Below are 18,842 nucleotides of genomic sequence, written 5' to 3'. Positions count from 1 at the left end.
AGTTGGCGTGATAAAATCCTTGCCATACTAATCTAGATTATATGGCTAAACAATGTTCACATGATAGGTGTTTATGGCATGGCAATGTTGTTTGGAACTAGCATGACCAAAGAGTCTATATATAGAAATAAGTATTGAGATGTATGTTTTAAAAAATAAACAATACAAATTTCAAATAATATAAACAGTTCTACATCTTCACTCTATCAATAAACACACGTACTTTTGTTAATATGATATTAAGAACATATATATTGTACGGAATTCAATCATAACATCTTACGAATTTACAAAACTATTTTTAATATAAACTTTGTTGAATAAAATATAAACGCTAAATTTGAATTTTAATATTAAAAATTTAGCCTATAAGCCTAAATGGAACGACCTTCAGTTCCCTTACCGATCGATTGCCATCAACGATCAAAGTGCAGGATTCAACTCTCCTTGCCTCGATCAGTACCTGCTTAATTATTGGTGTAGATTGTGTCACGTGCAGTTACAAGCTGCCAATGTCTTTATTAACTGCTGGCTTACTGCCGTCAGCAGTGACACAAAATCAGTGTTATGTTCACCAAAACATTGCTACCACACACCACACAATTTGTAGTACTGGTTATCTCAGTGACAAGTGACAATTAAGGGCATGTTCAAGACGACGTTTGTCTCTAAGCATCTCGAATCTATCATATAGATAATTAAAAAAACAATCATACGACCCAGAGTCTATTTCATTGTCTATAAGTTATTTAATGTTTTTATGTAGTTAATATAAACTATAAATAAAATATGCCCTCGATTGATGATGCAACGGCACCATCGGTTACTGGGCAAGGCAGGGATTTTTATTTTTTATTTTACTAAAATGTCATCTCTAGAGGAGGCGTTGTACATGTCCTTAATAGGGCAGAAATAATGGCAAACAAAGTTAGGGCCGACCTTATGTTGATCTGTACCGTCATTTGTCTTTAATTAGCAACATTAGTGAGTGCATACACAGGGCCGAAGTTGACATTTTTGGAGTGGTCTAGTGGCTACAGATGATAAGCGATACCATTTTTATTTATTCTTCTTCCTTTTTTCTGAAAGAGATGACCCTGAACTATTGAGAAGTTGGGAAGTTGCATGGTTGCGGATGATTTGCATTTCTTGTTGGCATAATGTATTTAGGTAATAAAAAAAATCCAGCGTGTGTGTCACGCTCGGAGAAAGAATTTTGGACCATCGCGTGTACTACAAATTGATATATACTAGAGCATAAAACCCTCAATGCTTAGATCATGTGTGGTAGTACTTAGGTTAGGTTGTGTTCTTTGAGGATAAAAGATTATTTAATTTTTAATAGCTATTTTATGGTATAAACGATCAAATTACTAATGTAAATTTAAAAATCTAAGATAATCAACTTCTATATAAATACTTTTTATAAAAAACTATTTAATGGTTTAAAAAGTAAGCGTGCAAAAGTCAAAGAATAATCTAGAAAAATAGCACATCTAATGGGTGTGTCTGCTGTGCATGCGTGGGGCATGAGTATATTTTTGCCAATTGAGCCGGGGATGTATTGCCATGCTTTTACACTCTATTGAAGCATAATCGTGTCCTTTTCTAGAACAATCGACCCTAGCCCTTATTGGTGACATTGTGCAACTTTTTTAGTCATTACTCTGCGCGAGCGCTATATAGAATCGTCAAAACACAATAGAAAGGCTATGAAAGTACTGTGCTAAAAAGTAGGAAAACATAATATAATTCGAGTTTGCAACAACAAAACAACTTTAGGAAAGATAGGTTAGTACGATACTCTTTCCATTTCATACTGTGATATGTTTTAACTTTTTTCAAAGTCAAACGTCTTTAATTTAGAACAAATTTATAGAAAAATATAGCAACAATTTGAATGCAAATCAAACATACCATTAAAATATATCCACTGATGGATTTAATAATACTGATTTGATGTTATGGAGATGGTAATGTTTTTTCTAAAAACTCTGTCAAATTGTACCACGTTTGACTTAAAAAGTTAAACATTTTATAATAAGAATTAGATGGAGTACAATTTTGCGTATTTGGGGAATAGGGAAATTGACATGAAAGAGCGAGCAACTTCAACGTGTGTGTGACTGCCAAGGCTAGATGGACCATATTAGTTATCTTTCTTGCATTTTCTAACAACATATAATGACTACTCGCCTCTCCCAACGCAAAATAGTGCAACTAATTATCGTATGATTAGTTAAGTATTAGCAAAAAAAATTGATTAATATTATTCTTAAAACATTCTTTTTATAAAAGACTCGTTATTTAGCAATTCAAGAAGCATGTGTGCAAAAACTAAGGGAGCGAGGGATCATAAGTTGGGGAGAGGAGGAAATGAATGCAGCCTAAGTTTTTCCTTTGTATGCAATTAGCATAAGTGCATATCTATTTCTAACGAGTGATATATAGTTGAAAATCTACGGAACTCGGACATTGAAAGGGAAAACCTTTCATTTCCCTACCAATTTGATCCTTCATGTTGTTAGATAGATTTTTGAACTCTAAAGGCATGGAACTAAGGAAGTGTGGTACCTCGTGAAAGACCATAGAATTAACCGTTGATACTTGTGGAATCTTATACTCATGTCTTTCAAAAAGGACAAACAATACCTTGGAACATAATTTTTAGTAGTTTATTTAAAAGAGAGGTGGTTTTCCTAGATCATATTTTTTTTAATCATGCATGTTTTGCTAATGCAGATGTCTCTTAATTAGGTCTACAACAACAAAATTTACCTAATGAAAGTTGGTATTAGTAAAAAAAATATTATTGACAGTGTCACTAGACTATGGGTGTCATGTCTGCTTCTTATTTTACTTAAAGCACAGAAAGATTTACGTACCACGTGGGCCCCTAAGGCCCAACTAAAAGTAGATAGGGCTATGTTAGTAATGATGTATGTGGCATTGGAAACCACTATGCCTTATAGTAGTAGTAGTACAACCTGTTACATGAGAGGGGGAGAAGGATAGACTTAGGAATATCTCTCTCATTTGGACCGAAGAACTCACATAAACACTTAAGAGTACACTGACATCATCATTGCCTAAGTGCTAAGTTGTCATACACGCCCTTTACACATAGAGTGCAATACAAGAGGAGTTGTGGTATCGAAGGTCCGGATCTAAGTAAACTTTTACGTTCATCGGTGAGATTAGAGTGACCACAACTTCTCAATCCTACTACCGAATATCGGGTTTATCATAGACCAATCGACTTACGTAACATCAACAATTATTGTACCGGTCAAAACCACCATAAAATGTGGTTCAGGGTGTTATTTGTGTGGTTTTGAAAGTTTAAGGTTAAAGATAACCGACGATTTTGTTGTTCAGTGCAAAAAGGTGGACTTCAAACACAATTCAATTCAAGGGATTAAAAATGTATTCCTTTATTCTGCCATTTTTGTTTGGATAAAATGTTCTAGTTTTGGCTCATTCCTGATGTTGCAACAGAGATGAATGTCATGTCATCCCTCCTCTTATTGTATTACTGTCTGCGTGTCCCCTCCCAGGAAAAGTAACCAACAAATAATTAATACTACCTCCCTCCGTTTATAACATAAAATGTTTAAATTTTTAGTTGCAATATTTAATCATTCGTCTTTTAAAAATTTAGTACAAATATAAAAAATGACAAGTCGTGCTTAAAGTTATTTTGATAATAAAGTAAGTGACAAGCAAAATAAATGATATTTCTATAATTTTTTAAATAAGATAAATAGTTAAATATTGCAAGAAAAAAGAAGTCAAACATTTTACGTTAGGAAACGAAGGGAGTAGCAAACTCCGATGTATCATGTATAATTTGGTGCTGGTATCTGTCGGGTGTCACGTGATTTATGTTGTATTGTGGTTACCACTCATCTTCACAAGAATTAATTCCCCGTCCAGGTTATCAGGTAAATCCTTTGAATATTAAAGACAAAGAGAAGTTTGCAATGTTTGCATTCCAGAATATTGTGCTGTGTATAGGTATGTAAATGTAATTTCACTGAAAAGTGATATAATTATCTTTAGTATTAGTTATAGTATATAAGCACTGTATCGGTAGTCCATAACCAGTCCAGTGAAGTTACATATCTGGACACTACAATATTCTCTATATTTTTTTGTGATTACATATGTTCGCATGCGAGCAATTTTACCATCTAAGAGTTACTATATTTTCTATTGTAAATTTTAGTATCTTAGGTTGTTTTATACTCTAAGATACTAAAATTCAGTGTAATATTTTGTACATAGAGGTTATTTCTCAATAATGTTAAAATTATCGTTTCGCATGTACTTGACACTTGCTCTAATGAACTATCGTTTTTACTACCATATTCATCTTTTCGTTTTTGTTTATGCTTAGCCAAAATTTAAAGTTTTATCCTCAAATTTGGAGTTTTTTCATTATAGTTTATTTTCCAGTCTTAGGTATTAGATCACTAGAAACACATATATAAGAGATTTGTTCCGATCCAACAAAAAGTATCTCGAGATACCGGTATCTCGAGGTACCAAATTATTTCTCACCATTGGATCTAGCTGAGTAGGATATGCGTTGTTAGAGCCAACGATCAGAAACGATTTGATACCGCGAGGTACCGATACCTCGAGATATTTTTTGTTACTATTTATTGGCTGTAAAATTGCTCCATATATAAAAGTTTTATTTACTAATTATTTTTTATTTACATATATTTCATTCACCACTGCACAGTGGGAAGGAATAAGTAAGAATCTGAAATTAATGGAGGCAGTTGGTCCAAACTGGTCACCAGATGCACAGGCAGCGTAGCCAATCATACCCGAATATGAAAAAGCTATTCCGCTCAAACATGGCCGCCCACCGATGCATGTGGCCTGCTTTTGTGCCCGTGTCCATGGCGACGCCACCACCCGAGCCCATAAATAGCAACAGGTCAATTCGCTCCTCCTGCACCTGGCCCTCCTCGCCCTGCTTGCTTGCACGCACGCCTCAGGGGAGGAGGAGGAGGAGGAGACGAGAGAATTCTCTCCTCCCGTGGGCAGCGACGAGCCAGCGAGAATAATCGCATCGATCGCCAGTGATGTTTACACGAGAGGAATTCTAGCCCCGCCCGCGACCTCTCGTTGCCATCGCCGCGTACGACGACGACTCGCACGCGTGCGTGCGCGCGTGGTGTCGCCGTCCTCACCTCCAAGATTCTCCATCCAAGCTAAGCTAGCCGCGCCCAGACGCCGCCTCCAGGATCGGATCAGTCGAGGTCGCCGCCCGCCAAGACGCGCGCTAGCTAGCTGGCTTTAAAAGAGGCCACGGGAGTTCGCCCAAACACTTCAGTTTCAGCCAGCTGCTGCTGCTGCTGCCTGCTGCCTGCATCGTTCGTCGTTGCAGTAGTCTCTCTCCGTCGACCATGGAAGGCACGCCGGCGGTCGAGACGACGACGGTGTCCGCATTCGACGTGTCCGGGCACCCGGACACGGCCAGGCTCGTGCTGAGCAGCCCCAAGCCGCCCGGCGTGCGCGAGGAGCTCGTCGGCGTCGTCCGCAAGGCGTTCCTCCCGCGGGCGAGCGGCGGCGGCGGAGCTGGCCGGCCGCCGCCGTCGCGGTGGGGGTGGGCCCTGACGGCGCTGCAGAGCGTGTTCCCGGTGCTGCAGTGGGGGAGGACCTACAGCTTCAAGTCATTCAAGAGTGACGTCATGGCAGGCCTCACTCTAGCTAGCCTTGGGATTCCACAGGTACGTAACTTTTTTTTCTTCTCCATATTATATATAAACTGTACCAGTAACCGGCAGAACAGAATTTTTACACCTCCAAACAGATTTTGTCTTCACTGCATTAATGATTTCTACAAACAAGAGCAAGGAAAACTGAACCTCTTGCTTGATGTACATAAATGTGATTTGTATTCCTCGTCGACCTTAGTTAATCGATTGCTAAAAAAGTTTTAAAAAAACAAAACAACATGCAGCATATATTTACTGTAGCTCACTGAGCATGCATAGTTTTTCCCTATGCATAGTGAGATGGTCAGAGATGTCTCATTCTTATCTGACATATATGCTCTCCCTTGCATATGATCCATCATCCTGCAGAGCATTGGATACGCCAATTTAGCGAAGCTGGACCCTCAGTATGGCCTTTGTAAGCATCAATACTCACAAGCTCATGTCGATCGGCTTCCGTTCGCAAAAACAGCTTAATTTTTTTTTCTCCTCATTCTCATGAACGAATCTCGTTTTGTTTTGCCATGTGGCCATCGTCAAGACACGAGCGTCGTGCCGCCTCTGATCTACGCCGTCATGGGGACGTCGAGGGAGATCGCCATCGGCCCCGTCGCCGTGGTGTCGCTGCTGCTGTCGTCCATGGTGTCCAAGATCGTCGACCCGGCCGCCGACCCCGCCACCTACCGGGCGCTGGTCTTCACCGTCACCTTCCTCGCCGGCGTCTTCCAGGTCTCCTTCGGCTTGTTTAGGTACATATATACACACACACCCCTATGTGCTACGTCTGTATCAGACATTCAGGCATGTGTGTCTGATCATTTGGTCACCTGGCTGCAGGCTGGGGTTTTTGGTGGATTTCCTGTCGCACGCGGCGATCGTCGGGTTCATGGCCGGAGCGGCGATCGTCATCGGGCTGCAGCAGCTGAAGGGCCTGCTTGGCCTGAGCCACTTCACCAACAGCACCGACATCGTCTCCGTCATCAAGGCTGTCTGCTCTGCACTTCGTGACCCGGTGAGCCTCGATCGCTCGCCTGCTGCAGATAGGAACACAGATAGATAGAATCATACTTGCTAGTAGCATACTGCGTTGGGCCAAACAAGAAGAACCAAATGGATATGCACAGTGACAAAAGTGTCTAAGGATAATGGACGAGCAGAGTGTAGCTAGGGACGTGCAACGACATGGACATGGATACATCGCTTTCAAGCCTCGTTGTCTTGTCTGTTTATTTTGTCATAGCTCGGCTGTTAATTTTTTTTTCTCATATGCATTTGAAAGGGCTCCTAAATAATGCTTTTGAGTACTACAAAATCAACCTGTTTACTGAATACTAGCTGAAAAGCAATGGCGTCCCTTTCGTAGTTACAGACCGATATGATTGGACAAAAAGTCTGAGAGCTTATTAGTTGTTGTTTTGTGCATCATTGTATTCTGGATATTGATTGAGAAGGACAAGTTAGTCTTGGTTTTGCAGTAGTCTGCCCGTGATATGCAGAATGGTGCACGCATCATAAACAAGTAGCCCTTTTCTGGATTGGATTTCTTTTTGTCGAACCCTGAAACCAATTTTGGAGTTTGCAGTGCCTGGATTGACTGAAAATAGTAAAATAGGATAAATAAAGACAACAATCAGCACCAAATCCTGATACATGTATCTTCTTGAAGTACTAACAATTTATATATTATATCATGATCCTAGAAGAGACCGCTGGGTGTTGCATAGTAGGTCGGTATTCAGTAGTCAGTACACGAGAGATTGTGCAAAGAGAATTTATGAGCACAGCACGCCAGAAGCCTACAGGCAATCAGACTCGAGTACTTGGAATGAACATGCAACTTGAGAGTACAGAATAGTCAGGGCTTCAGTGGATGAAGAACAAGACCACATGCCTGCACTGTTTACTATCTCTAAACTATACAAAAATAGCGCGTGCCTTTATGTCAGTTGTCAACCCCCCACAGCTTACTATCGGCACTACTGTTGTCTGAATATATTCAGACATTTTTTCTTTAAAGAAGCAAGATGATGATCTGCTGTATCTGATATTCTAATGTGTATCTGAAATATTGCAGTGGCACCCCGGCAACTTCTTGATCGGATGCTCGTTCCTCATCTTCATCCTCTCCACGCGGTTCATAGTAAGAAGAACCAACGATCGAAAATCCAGACAATCACTGGATCGAGCACACATGCTGATTAACAGTAACACATCATTGCGCAGGGGAGGAGGTACAAGAAGCTGTTCTGGCTGTCGGCCATCTCGCCGCTGCTGTCCGTCATCCTGTCCACCGCCGCCGTGTACGCGACGAGGGCCGACAGGCACGGCGTCAAGATCATACAGCGGGTGCACGCCGGCCTCAACCCGAGCTCCGCCGGCCAGCTGCGCCTCAGCGGGCCCTACACCGTCGACTGCGCCAAGACCGCCATCATCTGCGCCGTCATCGCTCTGACGGTGAGTAAATTTTCTTCAGCCATCATCGTCGTCAGGGAGTCAAATTGGACTTCTCAGATGATAGGATAGTATTCTTGGGCCTTTTATGGGCGGCCTCATGGCCCATGAACAGGCCATTCGTGATGATGCAACATGAAGAAAAATAATTCTCACTTATACATGCAATGCCATTTTTATTCAGGAAGCAATTGCTGTTGGACGATCATTCGCGTCGATAAGAGGTTACAAACTCGACGGGAACAAGGAGATGATCGCCATGGGATGCTCAAATGTGGCTGGATCTCTGTCCTCCTGCTACGTTGCAACAGGTGAAAACTAAAGCTATCGATATGCATCCAATCTTCTGAAAACAAATCGAAATCAAAACTGCTAGCTAGCTCTTGCCTCTCCGATCATGTCTGACAGACGTACCATGAACACATTTTTGCAGGGTCGTTCTCCCGGACGGCGGTGAACTTCAGCGCCGGTGCGAGGTCAACCGTGTCCAACATCGTCATGTCCATCACCGTGTTCATCGCCCTGGAGCTGCTCATGAAGTCGCTGTACTACACGCCCGTGGCCGTGCTGGCCTCCATCATCCTGTCTGCGCTCCCGGGCCTCATCGACATCAAGGAGGCCTTCAGCATCTGGAAGGTCGACAAGATGGATTTCCTCACATGTCTCGGCGCCTTCGTCGGCGTGCTCTTTGGATCGGTGGAGATTGGCCTCGCCGTAGCGGTAAAGATAAATGCTATCATCAAGTTTAAGTCAAATTTGTGCAGTTTCTTTTTCCTTTCAGCTTATGGATTGATCGTTCAATGCAGCTTGCCATCTCCTTTGCGAAGATCATCATACAGTCACTACGGCCTCAGGTAGAGGTTCTTGGCAGGCTTCAGGGGACAAGCATCTTCTGCAGCATCAGACAGTACCCCGTGGCTTGCCGGATCCCGGCTGTACTGACAATTCGGATTGATACTTCCTTCCTGTGCTTCATCAATTCCACTTTTATCAAGGAGAGGTAAAAATGATCGATCTTTTAAAAACAAATATGGGTTTATCGTTTTGAATAGGAGATTCAGAATATGTCTTCTTCATTCAGGATCGTCGAATGGATACGGGATGAGGTCGAGACGCCCGATGAGAAGTCCAGGGAGAGGGTGCAGTCTCTTGTCCTTGACATGTCAAGTCAGTACAGAAAAGCAAACAGCTCTACAGTTTCATAACAAAAAACTGTGACTGATGAACATTCAGGGGGAGAAAAAAAGAAATTTCTCTGATCCATCCTTCTGGTTTAATTTGCAGATGTGGTGAACATCGACACTTCAGGGATCTCAGCCTTGGAAGAGATACACAAGGAGCTAGTGTCTCTTGGCATACAGGTGAAGTAGCTGACTGATAGATACCCCCAAATTTGCTCGTAAAATGGTCTCGTTCTCGTGCTGAAACACCACTTTGCTGCTTCTCTGCGTGCAGATGGCCATAGCCAGCCCAGGATGGCAGGCGATCCAGAAGATGAAAATGGCAGGTGTGGTCGACCGAGTTGGAGGAGACTGGATATTTTTGACAGTAGGTGAAGCGGTGGAAGCTTGTGTGACTCTGCAGAAGGGCACTGTTTTGGAATGCTGAGAGTGTGTTATTACAGTGTTATTAGTAGGAATAACATTACACCAGTAAGACATAAGTGATGCTGCTTAGTGCTTTGCATCCAGCCATCCAGTACTCTGGTGAGAAAGTGTCTGATAGAAATTAGAGAAAAAAAATGCTTGCAGGGCAGTAAGCATCGAAGAAATGTTACTGCAACAGCAAGTGTCGTCGAAAATGTTACAAAGTAATTGGTGTAATACTTTGTGATGGTTAATGTCACTAACTATATTGTTAGCAAAAAAAAATGTCACTAACTATATTGGATCAGCTACTCGAAACATTGTAACGAAAAGGCCCAACCAATGCGGCCTACTACTATTCAGCGTCTCGGCCCATCAAAGGATTGCTACTTCGTGCGGGCCCACTCGGCCGGCCTGCTTACTCGTGCTCACCAGCCGGTGACGCGTGTCCGCCGTGTCCATTCCGGCGACGGCCGCCGGTTTCGATGGGGGGATCCTTCGTATCGCTCCCGGCGACGGCCGCCGATCCCGCGCGCCGCTCTAGTGCGGCGTGTGAAAGCCATCGGCGCAGGTACGGAGGAGCCTGATAGGGGGCAGGCCGGGCAGTATCAAACCCATGCAGCAGACGGCGAGCGAGAGGGAGAAGGAGGAGGAAGAGGAAGAGGTGGTGGAAGGGGATGAGGGGTAAAGAAGGCAGCGGGAGGCGGCGATGAGGAGAAGTGCGAGGGTATGGAAGGGGCGGAGCTCTGCATTGATCTTGTACTCAGGTAGTCCGGTTCGTTTTCGACTTCCCTGAGAAATAAGTTCTTTTTTACTACAGCCAAATTATAGGGGGTTTTGCGTTTTTTAGATGAAATTTGCATGTCGATGAAAGGAAAAAAAAGTGGATTTCACTGGTGTACCCACCTTGCTTCCCTTTTATTTTCTTTTGAAGAACTTCGCTTTCTTGATACCATTTCCTCATAACTGCACCACATTTGTTTGTAGATGTTGAAACAATTGGTAAAATTATGCAGCAGAAGCCACATTATGGTGTAATTAGCATAATATATATGAGTTTTGACTTAAAAGAATCATTTGAATGTCACATTTGAGCATTCGGGCAAACTTTTTTTTGATCTTCTTTCATCTGCTCTTCGGTAGAAAATAACGTTGTTCACGACCTCTATAGAGCTATTTCATTCATGGATTCCTTTCCCCCTTTTTGGGAGTTGACTCTGAAATCAAACATTGGAAAGGTACATCTCGAGCAAGGACAATCTTTACTCCATAATACTAATAGTGGTCACACCACTTCCAAGTGTCTAATTCCACTCGGCGAAAAAAAAAAGTGTCTAATTCATTTTCCACACATGCAGAGTACTACTTTGCGTGTTGTATGATCTATTTGAGCAGTAGCTCGTTATGCATCCAGATCTGATATGGAAACTTGGAATTGGTGTGATGCTTATTGTGTCCCCTCTTAGAGGAGAGAAAAGGATAGGCCAGAAATGTGGTTACCATGGTTGGCAAGCTCCATTTGTTCCTGTCACGCGCTTGATTGGTAGGGCCAGCTTAAATCAAAACATAAGTTGGACCATTTAATTTGCGATAAGTGTCAGGGCACAGGATCTTATACGTCAGATCTTGCATAAAGGAAGGACGTGAGGTTGATAAGTGTTTTTGATGGTGGTGCCTAGCATCTGACTACTGCACATTCAGCACTCATTGCATATATTATATGCAGGCAAGGTTGGAAGCACATTTGAGTGATAAGCTTCCTGCCGTGTGTGTGTGTGTGGGTGGGTGGGTGTGTTAGTGTTACGACAGAGTTTCTGTCATCCACTTATCAATTATTATGTTGTGGCTACGGTAAACAGTAAAGCTTGCCTAATTTGTTTTTTGAAAGCCTATGGAGGTCAATGTTGAACTCAAACCAGAATCAGCTTTGCAGACTTATGAAACACTATCCTAAGTTCTAGAGGGTGATTGTTTGGCTTTTTCATGGAAAAAGTTAAACGGTATATTTGCAACAAAAAAAAAGTGAATCAAACTTTTATATATGTGTTCTTAGCAATCTAAAACCTAAGGCTAAAAAATAAACTACGATGAAAAATCTTAAAATTAACTTACAAATTTAAGGTTGAAAATCCAAATTTTTGGCTTATAAGCATAAGCAGAAGCGAAAAGATGAGGCTGCTACACTTTTAAGTTTGAACTTCTTTTTTTATCTTTCATAAAAAGAAAGACATTTGGCTGCTAATTTCGTGTGGAATATTCTTCTTTTTCCATGGTGGTTGTATCTTGAATTTATTGGTTGGCAAAGGGTATTGAAGGTCCACCAACTTGAACTCTTAAGTGAACTGTTCAGTATGTTATTAGAACCCAAAGGTCTCAATTTCGACCCCCAGCTACGCAATTTAACTTAAATAATTTCTGCCCAATTCTATTCATTTTTTTATTTCTTGCACCTTTTTAATATTTCTTACTCTATTTATTTTTAGAAACAAACTGTCCCAAAACTTATTCCCAAAATCTGTCTAATTTGGCCATGTCATCCTGCTTGGCATAGCAATATGACATTGTCACGCCAAATGGCGTGGCAGTGTTTTTGGCCACGTCGGTCTAGATGGTGTGGCAAAACCCTTGCCATGTCAGTCCCACTAGCATGGCCAAACGGTGCAGTTTTGGAAATAAGTTTTGAGACGGTTTATTTTTGAAAATAAATATTGAAAGGTGCAAGAAATTTTAAAAAAATCCTTCTATTCAATATCGGGAGCCTAGGGACCTAGATATGAGGGAGAGTGTTGAAGTATAAGTGAATTGTCTACCCTTTCTCCATCAACTTAAGAAGATTTTGGGTGAAATAACTAGTGTGCATGCACCCAATAAGGGAAATGGCTCAGATCATCTTCACTGCTAATCCAGATTATAGGAGCCAATTAGCCATACAGATTGCCTGGAGGATCTGTTGTTTTAACCCTCTAAGCAGAAAGTTGCAGATGGTATTTTAGTGAATATTAATCTCATGCTATTTAACTAGCTTGTACTAGAGAACTCCTTCGTGACAATTTGGAACATTCTTAAGTGCTGCCTGTTTCTCCCCTGGAGAAGGCTGGCATGACAACTCTAACTACTTTGACTAACATTTCTAAGTTCTGACACCTGTGGGCAATGTTTCCATGAGCAGCTCCACCATGGTCGAGCACAAACAATAATTCACCAGAATCATGTTTGAGCATTCATACAAGTTACTTTTCTAGAACCAAAGGCGAAGGGTCCAAGGTTGGGTGAGACGATAATGGACCAGTTAAGTCACTCTAAGCAAACATGATGTACCCTATGTTCACAACCTTTAATGCTTGTGCTTGTATAGTTTTTCCCTCAGCCCAAATACCAAACATGAATAAACAACCCAAAAAAGGGGAATTGGGACCCTCTTATTCCATTTTTTCCATAAGATGGGCAAGTAGTTAGAAGCATACCACAGGCAATCTAGCTATCCAAGTTCTAGTGTAAAGTTCATATAACAAACCCCAAGTAGTTAACTGCAGGACTACTGGAAAAATATAGGAGGAAAACAAACCAGGGATTGAATAATCCATTTCTGTCAGAAAAAAAAACTTAGCAAAGCAGTCGCAGTCATTAGGCTATAGTAGAAACACACTTGCAGATCCAAAGAAAACTCATCATTATCAATTCAATTATCAGAATAAAATGGGCGAATATGACCTGAGAACAGCAGGCACATGCCCTTTAGGATGTAGTGCCTTCTCTGTTCAATAGGTGACAGCATAACCGATAGCACTATAAATAGCACCTTGTATGTCCATCTTAGGGCAGTCAAATTCACCTGAAACACCCAAGGCTCACATGGACTTTTCATCCTCGCATCTCACCTGTGATCTTGGAGGCACTAATACTTTGTGATGGAATTTCAGCCATTTTCTCAGGGAGTTCACCCAAACACTTCAGAACCAGCCATGGAACCCATGGCAAGTGAGTCATCTGTGCCCAAAGGGACAGCTTTTGCAGACTTGCTACTGCAAGGGCCAGAACCCCCAGGCCTGTGGAATGATCTCACTGGCATATTCAGGAAGGCATTTTGTTGCCGTGGTGCAGACAAACACTTCACACTGTCTGTGTATGTGATGTCTGTTCTACAAGGTCTGTTTCCAATACTTGACTGGTGGAAAAGCTACAATCTGAAATTCTTCCGAAGTGACCTCATGGCTGGCCTAACTCTTGCAAGCCTTAGCATCCCACAGGTACCTTTTTGTTTTTCAGATGACTGGAACTATTGTTACCATATATGCACACATTTTTTTTATGAATCTTGAGTCTGAATCAAGTAAAGTCCTGATCTTCCTCTATCAATTCCTGGATGTATTTCCTCAAGTTGTTGGTAGTGATCGACTTCTTTCTTTAGAAGGTTGGAATCTGCCTAAATTCTCCAGATATTTCTGACTCATTTTATTGGCTGATAATGTAGAGCATTGGATATGCAACTCTAGCAAGACTGGATCCTCAATATGGCCTTTGTAAGTCATTGCAGATTTAACTTTGTTTTATGTTTTTAATGTTCTTTTGACATATGATTTTGCTTTGCGGTAAGATACAAGTGTTGTACCGCCTCTTGTATATGCTGTCACGGGGACGTCTAAGGAGATAGCCATTGGACCAGTTGCCATTGTATCACTCTTGCTTTCATCAATGATTCAGAAGATAGTTGATCCAGCTGTTGATCCAACTTACTACCGAAAAATGGTTTTCACCGTGACATTCCTTACTGGTGTCTTCCAGTGTGCATTTGGTCTGTTCAGGTAGTGTCTCTGCAGTCTTGTTATCAAAATGTGCTTACTTGCGATCCCTAACTGAGTTTTGCATTGATTCTTGGAGACTGGGCTATCTTGTGGATTTTCTATCACATGCTGCTATCGTCGGATTCATGGGAGGAGCTGCCATTGTGATTGGGTTACAGCAACTGAAGGGTTTGCTTGGACTTAGTCATTTTACAAATAGAACAGATGTTATCTCTGTCACTAAGGCGGTCTGGATTTCAGTTCATGAAACGGTAAGCATCCACCCTTATATTCATTGTGAACCTGTGTATGCGGAGGCACATGCCTGTAATTTATGACAACACATTATATGGTCACTAAAAAATTTGGATTTTATAAGCTTTATCACATATGAAATTAACTAGCTGAAAATATCGAGCCCAAAAATAGGTACAAGCTGATAAAACAGATAAAGCTGTATGGATGAAATTAGTTACTCAATTCAGCAGGGGCTAATGGATGATAACAGAAATGAAAAAAAAAGGGGCTGCTAGCTTATTCCATATTGCTTACCAGTATGAGCTAACTGCCTCTTCATTTGCTGAGTAATTTCAGTAATCATGAGGAGAAAAGTACTGATGCATGCATAAAACTACAATCCTTTAGCTATATACTTAGCCAGTCCGTAATCATATGAATATATATATAATCTATAAGTAATTGTAACTGTTAGTTGTCAGCATGTTACTTAAGTGTGTTCTGTGCTCTTAATCCTTATATTTGAGCTGCCTTTTAATGCCTTTTTATTATCTGGCATGTAATGACAGTGGCATCCGGATAACGTCTTCATTGGTTGTTCCTTTTTCATGTTCATTCTTGCCATGAGATTCATTGTAAGATTTTTGTCTCTTTCTCGCCCTCCCCCTCTCTTTCTCATGAGTCATGTTTTTTGAGACCGAATACTTCCAGGGAAGGAAGTACAAGAAACTCTTTTGGATCTCTGCCATTGCACCTGTATTATCAGTTGCACTGTCTACTCTGTTTGTCTATGCGACAAGTGCCGATAAGCATGGAGTGAAGATCATACAAAAAGTGAATTCAGGCATTAATGCAAGTTCAGTCAAGCAGATAGATCTTAAAGGAGACTATGTTGCAGAATGTGCAAAGATTGCTCTTATTTGTGCTGTGATTGCTCTGACGGTATGTTTACCCTTCAACGATAGCCCTACTACTCTCTCAAAAAGGAAAAGGAAGAAGGAATATAGTTCTGTTAATTCTTCACTTTTTTGTAGGCCTTATGTCTGTATTTTAGACTTGCCATTGTATCAAACCTTGCTTCCTTGCTAAACTGATGCACTAGCTAACTATTGTAAACTCCTAGTGCTGCAGTGTAATTGTTAGTAGAGTAGTGCCTATATGCCTTTACAAACAGAAATATGTGGAACCTAAAATCATAAGTCACTAATTAGAGAAAATTGACTCCACTATTTTGTATTTTGCATAAAGATATGGAGAGTCAATTACTCATTTTAATGACTCTCAGCAGAAATTATTGAAAGTAGTATTTAGACAGCTATTGGTAGAAACTCGCTAGGCATTTCATAATCATTGGATAGGAGGTCCACATAAAAATTGAGTTTCAGAAAACTGTTCTGGTCTGTGTTACCAGGAAGCTGTTGCTGTTGGCCGCTCTTTTTCAGCAATTAATGGATATCGATTGGATGGAAATAAGGAAATGGTAGCTATGGGCTTCATGAATATAGCAGGATCCTTATCATCATGCTACGTAGCAACAGGTGAATAGAAGTTCTGCTAGTATGTACATTTGTAGATTCTTTCTGGCATCAAGCTTTGCTATGGCAATTATCTGCAGGCTCTTTCTCGCGGACAGCTGTGAACTTTGCGGCTGGTTGCAAGACAGCCGTTTCAAACATCATCATGGCTGCCACTGTGATGGTTGCCTTGGAGCTGCTCACAAAGCTCCTGTACTACACACCAGTGTCCATCCTTGCATCAATCATTCTATCAGCTCTTCCAGGACTGATAAATGTTCAGGAAGTCTGCTTCCTGTGGAAAGTCGACAAGATGGACTTCCTCACATGCATGGGATCATTCCTTGGCGTTCTATTTGGATCAGTGGAGATTGGTCTTTCAGTTGCAGTACTGATCACTCATTTGATCTGAAGTTTACAGTTTTTCTTCTTGATGCACCAAAAAGTATGTTGAAGTTTCACTTCTTGCATGCATTCTGATATAATTCTAATTCGTTGAGTTCTTGCAGCTTGGTGTTTCCTTTGCAAAGATTGTTATACAGTCGATCCGGTCTCAAGTAGAGATTCTTGGGAGGCTTCAGGGCACGGACATCTTCTGTAGCATCAATCAGTATCCAGTGGTTCAGCAAACACCGACTGTACTGACCATACGCATTGAAACATCTTTCCTTTGCTTCATCAATGCCAGTTCCATCAAAGAAAAGTATAGACACTAATCACAGCCAATTGGGATCATCACATAGGGGAATACCTGAATGCAGGAGGACTCTGTATTAATTTACTTTTCCTTGTTTCCAGGATCATTGGGTGGGTAACTGATAAGCGCGAGGCATTCCGCTCAGTCATTCTTGACATGTCAAGTACATGAAATCTACACGACTTTGCTACTTGCAGAACAATCTTTACCTACATGGCAAACCATACCCTGACATATATGCTCCTTTTGTGCAGATGTGGTAAACATGGACACTTCAGGACTTTCAGCGCTGGAAGAACTTTACAAGGAGCTGGCGTGTCTCGGCATCCAGGTGAGCTTTACAGAAACAATCAGATTTCCGAAAATGCAACTGCCGACCAATACTGTGTTGGAATTCCTCTCACCCTTGTGCTGAAAACAATCACTTTGCAGATGGCGATGGCCAGACCTGGATGGCAGGTGACCCACAAGATGAAATTGGCGCGGCTCATCGACGAAGTCGGAGAAAGATGGTTCTTCCTCACGGTGGGTGAAGCAGTGGAAGCTTGCCTGACTATGAAGGCGGCAAACGCCCTGGAATGCTGCTGAATCCACCGTGCGTGATCTCCAGTGGTAGAATAAAGAGAAGCACCGGTGTTCTGTGGCTACGTTACAGAGATTGTGCTTTACTAGGGCTGCACGATGATGCAGCTCCAATAGTGCTCTTCATATATTTGGAGCTGTCTGAAGTTAGTGGCGACTGTCGAGTTCGTCTGAATGTCCAACTGTAAAGTGTATTGTACCAGATGCATTTGCGAAGAGCAAAGGCCAAGGTTTTTAGTGCTGCTTCTCATGATTGTATAATTAGTATAATGAAGTTTGAAGTTTGTATAATTAATTTGAGTACTGGGAATGCGATATTCACTTGGATTTGTGGCGTCCTGTCAAATCCGAGCTACTATGCTGCAAAATTCGTTTGACCAAAGCGGTACAATTTTTTTTTTTTTTTTTTTTTTTTTTGCGGGGAAGCGCAGACTGGGCTTTACCAATTTCATTGAGGAAAGCAAATACAGGGTCGGTTTTACACTCTCAGCAGAGTTTGCTGATGCTAGGAAAAAGAAAAAACCGGCCAGGGCCGGGGAGTCACAGACGTTTGCTACTCCTCACAATGTTTGAAATAATCCGCTTCCCTCCAGGTCACAATTTCATCCCTGATCTCGTTGAAAACCTGAGTCGCTCATCTCGACTTGTTTTCGAAGATCATTGTATCGTACAATTGTCGACATCATTGTATCGGCTATGTTGAATATGAGGCTATGCATCAGATATGAAGCTAGATGGTGACACAAGGTAATATTTATATCGGTTCAAACACAATCTCGAGCTACGACGGTACATGGACCCAAGGTAATTGCCCACCCATTTTTATTTCTTCTTTTTTTGGACCTTTATGCCAAGTAGGTGTCCCGTAAACACCACGTAAGATAAAACCATTCCAAAAACATAGGGGTGACGAATTGATGTATTAATATTTGAGGGAAATGTTTTACAGTCTTAGTTTTTCCATTTTTATAGATGACGACATTAATTTTTGGCACATATTTAATCATTTATCTTATTATTAATGCAAATATAAGAAAATGAAAGTTGTAGTTAAAATATATTTAAATATTGAATCCAACCACAAGAAGCTAAATGTGAATTATATAAGTTTTTAAATACAACAAATGATTAAACATGTTCCAAGAAAATCAACAACTCATGTATTAAAATACGAAAAGAAACCTTGTTTTGCGGTTAAAGGCTTAAAGCAGTGAAATCGGACGCGGACAATACTTGAGGAGGCAATATACACTTTTCCT

The 18,842-nt window shown here is 41.3% G+C and overlaps 2 protein-coding genes across 4 annotated transcripts; both read left to right on the top strand.

Moving 5' to 3' along the window:
- Positions 1–4,991: 4,991 nt before the first annotated feature.
- Positions 4,992–10,068, top strand: LOC102715100 (low affinity sulfate transporter 3-like). The gene is made up of 12 exons (XM_006651067.3): positions 4,992–5,747; positions 6,105–6,153; positions 6,277–6,484; positions 6,573–6,747; positions 7,810–7,875; positions 7,959–8,189; positions 8,371–8,497; positions 8,620–8,906; positions 8,993–9,186; positions 9,268–9,353; positions 9,471–9,547; positions 9,642–10,068. The coding sequence occupies exons 1-12, from the start codon at positions 5,424–5,426 to the stop codon at positions 9,792–9,794; spliced, it is 1,977 nt and encodes a 658-aa protein (XP_006651130.3). The 5' UTR covers positions 4,992–5,423; the 3' UTR covers positions 9,795–10,068.
- A 140-nt stretch (positions 10,069–10,208) lies between these two features.
- LOC102701425 (sulfate transporter 2.1-like) lies at positions 10,209–17,963 on the top strand. 3 transcript variants are annotated; one of them, XM_015835421.2, is made up of 13 exons: positions 10,209–10,539; positions 13,693–14,019; positions 14,244–14,292; positions 14,367–14,574; positions 14,651–14,825; positions 15,360–15,425; positions 15,502–15,732; positions 16,202–16,328; positions 16,406–16,692; positions 16,814–17,007; positions 17,103–17,164; positions 17,256–17,332; positions 17,434–17,963. In XM_015835421.2, exons 2-13 carry the CDS (start codon positions 13,735–13,737, stop codon positions 17,587–17,589), a joined length of 1,917 nt encoding a protein of 638 aa, XP_015690907.1. In that variant the 5' UTR covers positions 10,209–10,539; positions 13,693–13,734; the 3' UTR covers positions 17,590–17,963. The 3 variants fall into 3 exon arrangements, with proteins under 3 accessions (XP_015690907.1, XP_015690909.1, XP_006649557.1); XM_015835423.2 differs by lacking the exon at positions 15,360–15,425; XM_006649494.2 differs by lacking the exon at positions 10,209–10,539 and having other exon boundaries at positions 13,681–14,019.
- Positions 17,964–18,842: the final 879 nt, after the last annotated feature.

The sequence above is a fragment of the Oryza brachyantha genome, chromosome 3 (assembly GCF_000231095.2).
Source record: "Oryza brachyantha chromosome 3, ObraRS2, whole genome shotgun sequence".
Classification (NCBI taxonomy): Eukaryota; Viridiplantae; Streptophyta; class Magnoliopsida; order Poales; family Poaceae; genus Oryza; species Oryza brachyantha.
Note: the sequence above shows the minus strand (reverse complement) of the source record. Positions and strands in the feature narration are given on the sequence as shown.